Here is a 12705-nt window from a genome sequence, read left to right on the forward strand (position 1 = left end):
CTTGAAGGTTTTCAGGCTGGGGTTGGACACCCTTTCCTCCCAACTCCTATGCTTGGCTGACATGTCTGCAGAGTTCTCACTCTATACCCTGGCAGGCTAAATGACATCACCTTCTCCTCTTGGGTGAGCAGCGTGAAGCGCTCACTCCTGTTCTTGGGAGAGCAGGGACTGCTGCTCCTCTTGCCCTTGTAGACAACTCTAAAGAAAGTGGAGCTGGTCATCACTGGGGGTGTGCAATCATAGTGCCCTGCCACCAGATGCCTCAGCAGCGTTTGGTCCCAGTCTACTTAGCTCTGTAATTGACTTATTGAATACTTGTGGCTTAGCTTAGGTTGGTCTGGTTACCAGGTCTGGGCTCTCACTGTATCTGGGGTAACTTGTTTACAGGTGTGGACTACTGTGCGGAGCGGATAAGGAGTAATTTAAAACACGTGCATTACCTTTATTTATTTTATTGTTCTATACGGGGGTGGTGCATGTGCTACGTTGAGCAAAGCATGTCACAGGTTGGAAGACAACTTATTTTTTTTTTTCCCACGAGGGAAGACAACTTATAGCAGTTGGTTCGGGGTGTCTTTTTCTCAGTAGACAAAAAAACTACATTTGGCCAGTTTCCATACTTTTGATAGCTGTTAACACCTGTGCTACCTACACAAGTGTAAGGCGTGGACAGGACAAGCGCGGTGAGACTCCGGCAGCCCGCACGCTTTATTCCTGAAGCGCTTGGGACCAACCCGCGGGGCGGAGGGAACGCCCAGGCGAGGCGAGCTTTCCGCCCCGCCCCGTCGCGTGCACACTCCGGCGCGCCCCCATGGACTTCCGCTTCCTCCCCTTTCTGTTTCCCCTTAGGCATTGGCGTGGACCGCTTACGTCACATCCGCTCCAGCAATTCCGAATCTGGAACCCGCGCGATGAAGCGAGCGTTTGTGACCGTCGGGACCACCAGTTTCGACGAGCTCGTCGCTCGAGTGGTCGCCAACGACTGCGTTCAGGTGAGTCGGGCTGGGCGGCGGGCGGCCAGCGGCTCTGGCTGGTTTGTACTTGCTGCTTAAGCTCTGCTGGCTTCCCCCGGGCACCCGTGGGCTGAAGGGAAGCTTGGTAGCTGTGGCTCCGGGACCGCGGAGCCCTAGCCCAGGGCTCCGGCAGTCCCCCACCCCACCATTTCTTCTCCGGCCCTCTTCAGCCTCTCCCAGCGACCTCCCACAGCCTTCCCCAACGACTGTCACGCCTCCCTCCACGGTCTCTCCTTGGGACTCCCGTCTCCCCACAGCCTCACTCCACAACCGCTCCTCCTCAGTCTCCTCTCACTCAACTGCGCCTCTCGTGCCCCCCTCCCCTCCTCCCCGGCCTCGACTACTCCCACATCTTGTTTCCGTGGCTCGGTCCCTCCCCGAAGCTCTGACGGGCCCCTCGGCGCCCCAGTTTTCGACCTCAGGCTCCCAAGGGGTTTTGCTCGCAGCGCCTTCGTCCGCGACTCCCCCCAACCCTAGCCCCGCCAATTGGGAACAGGTTGCTCTGAGTCGCGGAGGTCCGCTGACCCCATCCCCATAGGCCCCTAACGTTCCCAACCGCCACAACGCCTCGCCCCGCGACCCCCCATTTCCTCCATGTTGGCCACCGTCCCCCCCACCCCCGCCGAGCCTCTGTCCGCGAGGCCCCACCCCCTCAGGCCAGACACGGGTTTCCTCCCGCCGTGTCTGTGTGTGGGCGACCCTCAGCCCCCTCGTTGCTGGTATTGGTTTTCCCGCAGCACCTCTGTCCACGCCCCCCATCCTCAGGCAGGTAACGGTTACTCCTTAGCGCTTCGGCCCTCGATATTCCCCCACCCACGCCTCCCAGGCCGGTAACAGTGTTGCCTAGTGGTGAATAGGCTCGCGACCCCCTCCCTGCACCCTGGTAACAGGTTGCCCCCGTGACTCCTTGGCTCTTCGCGACCCCCTCCCCTCGCGCCGGTAATAGGTTGCCCCGTGACACCTTGGCTCTTCGCGACCCTCTCCCTGAACCCTAGTAACAGGTTGCCCCGTGACACCTTGGCTCGAGACCCCTTCCCCGCGTGCTGGTAACAGGTGTTGCCCCGTGACACCTTGGCTCTTCGCGACCCTCTCCTTGTACCCTAGTAACAGGTTGCCCCGTGACACCTTGGCTCTTCGCGACCCTCTCCCTGTACCCTAGTAGCAGGTTGCCCCGTGACACCTTGGCTCGCGACCCCCTCCCCTCGCGCCGGTAGCAGGTTGCCCCGTGACACCTTGGCTCGAGACCCCCTCCCCTCGCGCCGGTAGCAGGTTGCCCCGTGACACCTTGGCTCGCGACCCCCCTCCCCTCGCGCCGGTAACTGGTTGCCCCGTGACACCTTGGCTCGAGACCCCCTCCCCTCGCGCCGGTAGCAGGTTGCCCCGTGACACCTTGGCTCGCGACCCCTTCCCCGCGTGCTGGTAACAGGTGTTGCCCCGTGACACCTTGGCTCGCGACCCCCACCCCGCTCGCTGGTTACAGGTTGCCCCGTGACACCTTGGCTCGCGCCGGTAACAGGTGTTGCCCCGTGACACCTGGGCTCGAGACCCCCTCTTTCCCCTCCCCTCACCTCCCTCTTCCCCTCCCTTTCCTTGGCTGGTAGCTGGTTTTCCTACTGAGCTTAGGCTCTAGACCACTCCCAGCAGATAACACGTTGCCCCGAGGCGCTGCTATTGACTTCTTGAGCAGGTAAAGAGGGTCTTTGCCTCCGGGTGACTCCCGTGGTGACCCCCTACTGCTTTGTAGTGTCTCAGCTCAACTGGTGGGACCTAAACAAGCTCTTCCCTTGGTTCCCGCCTAGTTCTCCACTCCTCCTCTTCATTCAAGGTACGTTTGTTGGTTCTGTGCTCCACCAGCTGGTGGGTAGTGAGTGAGGTTCCTTGGCGAAGCCCGGACGGGGGAAAAAGGGTTAATTTTGAAAACTAACTGGTAGGCCACAGATGGCTTTCACATGGCTGGCTGCTGCTTTTGAGCTTCAATTTGGGGGTTGGTGTTCTCGAAAGAATTAATTAAAAAGCGCCGTGCGTGTTTTTCTTATTTTCCCGTTTTAGATCCTCAAGAGTCTGGGTTACAACCAACTTGTCCTCCAAATTGGTAGAGGCACTGTGGTGCCTGAACCATTCAGTACTGAGTCATTCACTCTGGATGTTTACAGGTATAAGGAGTCTTTGAAAGAAGACCTTCAGCAAGCTGATCTTGTCATTAGCCACGCAGGTAAAGTATCTGAGAATCCTGGGGATCTGTGTTTTATAAGAAGCAGCAGATACTTTTTCAGATTGAATTCGAGAGGGCTAGATATGCAATTCAGTGGTAAGGTACATGCCTAGCATGTGAAAAAAAAAGCCCTAGCTGCAATCCTTACTACCACAATAAAGAAAGCCCAGCTCCATGGCTTACACCTGTAATTACAGCACCTGAGAGGGGAAGGCCAGCCTGGGTTACCTAAGACCCTGTCTCAAAAATCTGTAAGTTAATTACACAGAATAAACTCATCACAACTCCTGTTTTACTAGAATTGTTTGACTTACTGGAACATATCCATTGAGAACTTTAGTGGAGAGCATGATATTTCTTGGTAAGAGAAGGCTATGAAGTTATTTTAGCCCAGTTTTATAGTAGGAAACTGTAAACACAGAGGGGAAGGATAATATATGCAATAATCATAACATTGTAAATCTGAAATAAGTATTTGGGCTTAGATCTGAAGGACGTTAAACCTTTTCAGTGGTAGGATTGTAGTTGTAGAAATTGCCATTTAAAGATTGTCTTTATGGACTGGAGAGATAGCTCAGCAGTTAAGAGCATTGACTGCCCTTGCAGAGGTTCTGAGTTCAATTCCCAGCAACCACACGGTGGCTCACAACCATCTGTAATGGGATCCAGTGACCTCTGCTGGTGTGTCTGAAGACAGCTACAGTGTACTCACATATGAAGTAAATAAATCTTAAAAGAAGAGATAGTCTTTTTTAATATTTCTGTTGAACGTAAAATAAATGCAGTACATTTTCTTTATTACATAACCTGTGGTAATAAAATTAAAATTTTATACTTAAAAATTATGCATTCAGAGACATAAGCTTAGACTTAGAAAGTATCCTAACATTTTAAATATATATTTTATGCTTATAGTTTTAGTAATTTGTAGCTTTCAGAGAATCAACCTGATGGAGTTCCTGAGATCCCTAGTACTTTAGAAAAATTATTTTGTGGGGGATAAGTGTAGTTTTGATTGTTATGGGTGTTTGTGGGGAACATGATAGTTTTTTTCCAAAGACTAATTTGAGTAAAGAAAACTTCTTAGGGTCTGGAGAGATGCATCATCGGTTAAGAGCACTGACTAACTGCTTTTTCAGACATCCCAAGATCAATTCCCAACAACCATAGGGTGGCTCACAACCGTCTGTAATGGGATCCTGTGCCCTCTTCTGGTATGTCTTAAGACATGGACAGTGTACTCACATAAAATAAATCAATAAATCTTAAAAAAAAACTCCTTAGAAATAGACAGTACTCCTGGGTAGTGGTGGTACACACCTCTAATCCTAGCACTTGGGAGTCAGAGACAGGTGGGTCTTTGAGGCCAGCCTGGTCTACAAAGATTTCTAGGACAGTCAGCGAGGTCTACACAGAAAGACCATTTCTCAAGCAAGTAAATAAAAACCAAAGGAATAGACATTACTAAAATGTATATCATCATAGTATGTCATGTATATGCCATTAGCCCTGCTTTGAATTCTTTCTGTATATTGTTTGTCTCCTAAACCCATGATCCTCCTGCTTCAGTGTCCCATATGCTAGGATTTGGGGCATGTGCCATTAAACCTGACCTACACTTGTCATTTGGTTTAAAGTCTTGTGGACTAAATTATTCAAGTTAGAATTAAAACTGTAACAATGACTAAATTACAAGTTTACAATAAAGCTATAATGATATAGTATCATAACTTAAAAATCTGAATCAATAGCTTTTATTTTTGCAGGTGCAGGAAGCTGTTTGGAGAGTCTGGAAAAAGGCAAACCACTTGTGGTAGTTATAAATGAAAAGTTAATGAACAATCATCAATTTGAACTGGCAAAGCAGTTGCACAAAGAAGGCCATCTCTTCTATTGTACCTGCAGGTATACTAGAGGCTGATCTATTGTTCTCTTGCCTTAAATTCCTCCTTCCCCTGCTGTTACTAGCCACCTGCTTAACCTTTTGATTTTTTTTTTTTTGCCTTTTTCATACTCATCAATTATACTTTAATTTTTCTCAACCAAAACTTTTCATTTGTCTGTTGCTTTGACTGTGTTCTTTGCCCTGTCTTTTCCTGTGTTCATGGCCAACTCTTTGTATGTGAATTTGAATGTGTGAGTGTCCAGGTTTCCAAGAATCTTAGTTTTGTAGTTCACTACTCAGGGTTTCAGTGTTTAAAGAATGTGCATACTTATATTAGTTAAGGGATAATTATTTTGACAGTTTCATATATGTATATAATGAATTTTAGTTGTCAGTTACCAACTTTTTTAGTAAGTTTATTGGAAGCCTTAAATTAATTATTTATTCACATATTCTCTTCTAATATAAATCGGGTAGGTACTGTTTTAGGTGCTTTTAGGGTACAGTGGCAAAAGCATTGCATTTATATTTTGGTGGTAGAATTTCACATGGTGAACTTTTCTGCAAATAAAAACACAGGGTGATGTCATAGCTGGGATAAGGAAAAATTAAGTAGACCTTAGGAGAAACTTATCATCTTTATGTTTGCAGTGAGTCCTAAATTAGAAGAACCAGTTATGAAGATGAGAATTTATAAAAGTCTTATCTTAGAAATAACCTTGGAGTTTGGAATGCTTAAGGAACAGGGAAGGTTCATATGGTAGGAGCGTTGTTACCAAGAGTGAGTATGAGGCTGGGAGGGCATAGCTCACGGAAGAGTTCTAATATTATGTTTAATGAGAAGCCACTGAAGCTCTTTAAGCAAAGGGATCTTGTAAGGAATATTGCTTTATGAAGTGGATTAGATTCCATAGGAACTCATCAGCATCGCAATAGAAGCTTGAAGAAAAAAAGCCGTTTTTCTGGTAGGTCATTTTTGGGACACTGGAAACTTGCCAAAGGGCCAGGTCAATAATTTCCAGTTGCTTGACTTTAAAAACTTTTCTAATTTGGCATTTTAAATAAGTAAATGACCTTATAGAGAAATTACTTTTATTTCTATATCTGTATCTTAATATAAAAGTTAGAACACGATAAATAAGTGTTTCTTTGGATTTTTTTCCCTATTTCTTTCAGGCATTTGCTATATAGTGGTGCATTCATTAAATGCAGAACACTTGTTATGCCAAGATGTTCCCTAGTGGGAGAAGACAGATTTAATGTCTATTCCAGTGATACAATTAATAGTGTTCTCATTTCTATAATGATGGAGGAAAGGAACTGGAGTCTTGGTACAATGAGTCAGAAGAAAAGCTAGGATGCTTCAGATAATTAGTGTTTCTATCCTTAGGTAGTTGATACCATTAAAAGTTGGTAACAGGGCTGGAGAGATGGCTCAGAGGTTAAGAGCACTGACTGTTCTTCCATAGGTTCTGAGTTCAAATCCCAGCACCCACATGGTGGCTCACAACCATCTGTAATGGGATCTGATGCCCTCCTCTGGTATATCTGATGACAGCTACAGTGTAATCATATAAATAAAATAAATAAATCTTTTAAAAAAGTTGATAACACCACTTTAAACCAAGAACGCATCTTCCTAACAACTTCAGCAAGTTAGTATTTCGCGGATTTATTGAAAAATATTGTCATTCAAAATGTGTCAGCTTTTCTTTTTTGTGGGTTCTGGGAGAGACTGTCCCAGGCTAACTTTGAATTCCTGATTGTTATGCTTCAACCTCAGATTTTTTGAGATTATAGATAGGTATGCCCAGCTACTTAACTCTGTTATTTTGTTGTTCTTAGTATATTATAAAAGAGAAAACATTTATTCTTGTGAAGACATCTTAATTTTTTCTGCAGGATGAAAAAACCTGTATGTCTTCTTTTTGAAAACAATCATGTATGTATGTGTGCTTGTGGTGTGCACTTGAAGGGCACAGGACAACTATACTTACACCACGTGGGTTCTGGGGATTGATTTCAAAATTTCTGGGCTTGGTGGCAATCATCTTTATCCTTGGAGCAATTTTTTGTCCCTCCTTTTTCTTTTTTTTAACAGTTTCAGAAACTTTATTGTAGAAAAGTTACTCAAATGAAAGTATCCAGAAGCATTTATTATATTTCTGTTGTAGTTAAATCATTTATTTTCTCCAGACCTTCGTTGGATGGTGGTATGCCTGTTGTAATTTAGCTGACTTATTTAATAGTTTCTGAAGTAATAGTTGTATTCTGTTGTTTAGAACCTTATTTCTAACATGCGTGGTGACCAAATACTGATTTATTAGTTAACAATTCAAGATAGTTTTCAGTAAAGTTTTCTCATGGGTTGGAGAGATGGCTCAGTGGTTAAGAGTAATGGCTATTCCAAAGGAAGCTGGTTCAATTCCCAGCACCTACATGGTAGCTTACAACTGTGATTCCAGTTCTATGGGATCTGATACCCTCACACAGACATATATACATGTAGGTTGAGAACCAATGTACATTAAATAAGTTTAAATAAAAAGTTTCTTACAGTCTTCATGAATGAATGTAGTATAGTCATCCTAGCTTGCTTATTTTTGGTTTCATTTATTGCTTTCAAAAATTTTACTTTATATTTGTGTGGTCCTGGAGAGTATTACAAAACAGTATAAATACATTTTCCTTGAAATGACATTTTGAAACAGTTCAATTGACTCAGATAAGAATGTCTATTCAATTCTTTTTGACATTTTATAGTATTCTTTATGTTGGCAGCACAACTGTTCATCAAATGGGTAACAGGCAGCAGATAAGTTCCAGAGTTTTCTCTCATGTTACCTGATATTTTTCTTTTTTGTTTTAGCATGCTTCCTGGGCTGTTACAGTCAATGGATTTATCAACACTGAAATGTTATCCTCCTGGCCAGCCAGAAAAATTTTCTGCATTTTTGGATAAAGTTGTTGGATTACAAAAATAAATTCTCAACATTTTAAAATACCCCTAAATCCAGTTCATGGAATATGATTAAATCAAAATACATTGATGACATGTATTTGTAGAACAGTATAAACCACTATATTTACTATAAACAATATTCTAAGGAATTTAGTGGGATAAACATTACAGTTGTGTCTAGATTCTAATGTAAATGTTTGAGGTTTCCCTAACTTTGAATATGTAGTGAGTCCTAACTTTGGAAACATAGCCTTCACAGTTTTGTCCTAAAATTTCAAAAAAGCAAAAGTTGGGCACTGGTGGCTCGTGCCTTTAATTCTAGTCTTTGGGAGCCAGAAGCAGGTGTACCTCTGTGAGTTCAAGGCCATCCTGGTCTTCATAGCAAGTTCCAGCACAGCCAGGGCTACTCAGAGAAACCCTGTCTCCAAAAACCAAAACAAAACCACAAAACCAAAAAAGTTGAAAAATGTTAATAAGAATCAAATATTAGTTGTTATTTTGGAAAAAAAAAGCTAACAATGTAACGTTTTGGTGAGAGAAAAGCATTTGTAGGATCATAATCTTTCTTTTTAAAGATTTATTATATGAGTACATTTATAGACATACCAGGAGAGTGTCTCAAAATCAGATGATTTTGAGCCACCATGTCGTTGCTGGGAATTGAACTCAGAACCTCTAGAAGAGCAGTCAGTGCTCTTAACTGCTGAGCCATCTTTCCAAGCCCACCATATGTAGGATAATCTTATAAGAGACAGCATTTTTGTATTAAGCAGAAAAATGGGTTTACTTTGTAGAAGCTACTAGTTAATTTGAAAAAGATAAAGTAATTGATGGAGTAACTACTCTTATCCTGAGTAAAACAGATCATCTTTTGAACTTCTGATCCTTCCAAGGGCTAGGATTATAGGCACATGCCACCATTCCTGGTAATAATTGTTCCTCTTAAGTAGACAAGGACTGGGGAAATTGTTCGGTGAGTAAAGTACTTGTGTAAATGTGAGGACCTGAGTTTGCATCTTCAGGATAAATGTTAGGCATGGCAGTGTATATTTAAAGTCCCTGGGCCTATGATATTGGTAGATGTAGACAGAAATCCCTGAAGACGTTTGACTAAGCAGCCTAGTATTCACAACTGAATGGTAAAAAGACCTGTTAACCAAGCAAGGTAAAAAGGATAGAGCCTGGGGCTTTTGACTTACCTTAGGAGATGTGCCTACATTCACATGAGTACTTACAGGTATGTAGGCTGTGATAGAATGTGATAATCTTAACAATGTCTTTATAAATAATAGAGAATAAATTCAAAAATATAACAGACTTGGCTGTTTTTTACATTTTTATTTTTTTGTATGGTGTGGACATGTGGAAGTCAGAAGATAATTGGGACCATTTCTCTCCTTCAGCCATGTTCCTAGGATCAAATGTGGGTCTCTAGGCTTGATACCAGGATGTTTGCTGTTGATCCATTTCACTGGCCCCCCTTTTTTTTTTTTCCTGGGTAGAGGTAGTAGGGCTTGAACCTAGGACCTTGCACATACTAAGTATACACTCTACCACTGAGCTATATCCTCTGTTCACTTAATTTTCACAGTTGCCATCTGGGGCCCCCCATCCTAGATCCTAGGACTTTCTAGAGGTACCTCCCACCCCCAGCAGCTGCACATTTCCATTCATTCTGGCCCTCTGGGTCTCTCTGCTGTCTCCTCCCATATCTGTTCTGTCACCTTTTCCTCCTCCCCTCTCCAAGCCAGGGCCTTCCCTCCTGCTACTTCCCATGATTATTTTTTTTCTCCCAAGTGAGGTTTAAGCATCCTCACTTGGACCTTGCTAAACTTCTTAGGGTCTGTTGGGTGTATCATGCATTCTGTACTTTTTGGCTAATAGCCACTTAATCAGCACATAGCATGCATGTCCTTTTGGGTCTGGGTTACCTCACTCAGGATGATATTTTTTAGTTCCACAAATTTGCCTGCAAAGTTCATGATGTCTTTGTTTTTAATAGCTGAGTAATTCCATTGTGGAAATGAACCACATTTTCTGTATTTGTTCTTCGGTTGAGGGACATCTGGGTTGCTTCTAGTTTTTAGCTGTTATGAATAAGGTGGCTATGAACATGTGTCCTTGTGCTATAGCTGGGTCTTCAGGTAGATCTATTTGCAGTTTTCTGAGGAACCTCCAGATTGATTTCCCGAGTGGTCATACTAGCTCACCAAGCATTCCTTAGGAGCCTTTAATATTGCTGAGAAGGCATTGTGAATCTCAAAGATTGTGTAGTGTTTATTCAAATTTTGGATTCGTCTTGAAAGAATCTTTTAAAGAAGACTTAGTAATAACTTGTAGAACATTTTGTTTTAGAATGTTAAATCCTTAAAGTGAGCTCTGTGGACTTGTAACCTTAGCATCACATGTCATCTTGGGAAGGTGTTACAAATAACAAATAGGTAGATCAACTAAATCGGAACCTAGGTAAGCGGTACTTTTAACAAGACCTGTACTTAAGAACCACTATTCTAGAGGTTTAAAGGATAGTAATTTGTTAGGGAAAGAAGCTAGTTGGGATTTTACATACAATATAGTTGAAGGACAGTAGACATGTATACCTTAAAATTGCTTTTATTACATGGAAATGTGGTCTAACATTTGGTCCATAGGTCTTCCAAAAATCCCATTTTGTTAAGTTAACTGTAATCTCTACTTTACCATTTCTGATATATCTTTTGTGCATATATCCTATATGCATTTTTATAACAATGATGCAAACATCCAAAGTTAGTTTAGTTCTAGTACTTTGTGTGTTTTATAGTATACTCAAATTCTTTTGAACTTGAATATCAGCTATAGGCCTAAATGCTGAAGCTATGAGAATTAGTATTTTTAATTACAAGTATTTATACATTTTATAGTATAGTGTCATATTGAACTGCATGTAATGTGTGATCATTTAAATCAAACAAATTTATCCTTTAACCTGTTTTTATGGTGAAATATGTTAAATGTATGGTGATAATTTGAAATATATATTATCAACTGCTCATCTTGATGTTTACTAGATCTCAAACATGCCTCTTAATTCTAACATTTTGTGCCATTTAATTGTTTTCCTAGTCTCCATTAACTACTCAGGGTGCAACCTCTGATAACTATTGCTTTTATGATTTCAAGTTTCAACTTTTTTGGATTTCAAATATGTCAACATCTGTGCCTACTCTATTTCACTTAACGCTAATACTTAAGTTAGAAGAAGACTTTTGTTCAACTTAGCAGAAGTGATAAGGTTTTTACTTTTAAAAGATTGAATAGTATTCCATTGTATATACTATATTTTCTTATTCATATTCTGATTTAGATTTTGTTTCTATATCTTTGTGTGTGGGTATGTATGTGTGTGTGATGCTAGAGATTGAACACAGGGCCTTTGACTGCAAGGCAAGCATTGTACTACTGCTAGTATCTCAAGCCCTAGATTTTGTTTGGTAGGAGACATTTATTGCTTACAAGTTATTTCCATCTATAGTATTTCCTACATGTTTCTTTAATTTTGTTTGATAGATATTACGTACATGTTATTTGCATTTACATTACATTTTATTTCTTCAAGGATTTTTTTCTCTTTGTGATTTAGTCTCAGTGGATTGTTGGTATCTAGAAATTTATTTTTGGTTATCCATTTTTGGCATGGTAGTTTTTCACCTGAGTTTCTATCTTTATCTGTTTTTCTGACAGGGTCTCATGTACCCTACCCTGGCAACTTTAACCTGATTTGTCCCTGAAGATGACCTTGAGCTCTCATCCTTTTTTCTCTACTGCTTAAGTGTTTGGGCATAAAAGGCATATGGCACCATGTCCAGTTTATGTCGTACTAGAGTCTGAATCCAGGGGTTCATTTATGCTGTGCACACAGTACCAATTGACTTAGCTCTCCAGTGTTTTGTTAATTCTTTTTTTGTCCTGTGAAGAAATTTATAGCTATTTAAAGTTGTGTCTTTGAGTGGGGGATATATTGCCTGTTTTAACATGATAAAAGTTTTAACATGATCATTTCTTTAGCCTTTGAGTTAACTTGAGTAACTTCCTTCTGTATAGTGCTGAGATCTTTTCAGCCTGCATACTTCTTGGTCTCTTTCAACTTCACTGTGGGTTTATCTTATAGTACTAGGATTTTTATTATGTAATCATATCTTTTCATTTTGGGCATACATTTTTTAAAATGTGGGCACTCCCATTGAGCTCAACTTTAAATTCTATCCTTTCTGCTTTTTATTTTCAAATTTTAAAATAAATTAATTAGCATATTAAATTTTGAGATAGCTTTTCACTGTACCCCATGCTGACCTTGAATTCTTTGTATCTATATCCCTGTGTCCTATCTTGACTTCAGGATTAGGGGTGAAAGCTGCTTGGCTTTTTTTTTTTTCTTACATAGTAATATAATTTCAGGCAAATGCATAATATGACCACTGTCTCTGTGAAGAAAAGAAAACAATGTAATTCCCATCATGCATTCCTTCCAGCTATCCATACTCTGTAGTTCACCTTTCCTTGCAACCTTTTTTTTGAGACAGGGTTTCCCTACATAATACTGTCTTAGAACTCACTTTGTAGACCAAGCTGGCCTCGGATTAAAGGCATGGGC

The 12705-nt window shown here is 41.5% G+C and overlaps 1 protein-coding gene across 1 annotated transcript in view; it reads left to right on the forward strand.

Annotated features, from left to right (window-relative positions):
- Positions 1-850: 850 nt before the first annotated feature.
- The window catches only part of Alg13 (ALG13 UDP-N-acetylglucosaminyltransferase subunit), a 57878-nt gene continuing 46023 nt past the window's right edge, over positions 851-12705 (forward strand). The window contains 3 exon segments of the mRNA XM_076918812.1: positions 851-992; positions 3063-3225; positions 4992-5130. Of these exon segments, the coding sequence (XP_076774927.1) occupies positions 912-992; positions 3063-3225; positions 4992-5130 (383 nt within the window). The 5' untranslated portion in view covers positions 851-911.

The sequence above is a fragment of the Arvicanthis niloticus genome, chromosome X, assembly GCF_011762505.2.
Source record: "Arvicanthis niloticus isolate mArvNil1 chromosome X, mArvNil1.pat.X, whole genome shotgun sequence".
In the NCBI taxonomy this organism is placed as follows: Eukaryota; Metazoa; Chordata; class Mammalia; order Rodentia; family Muridae; genus Arvicanthis; species Arvicanthis niloticus.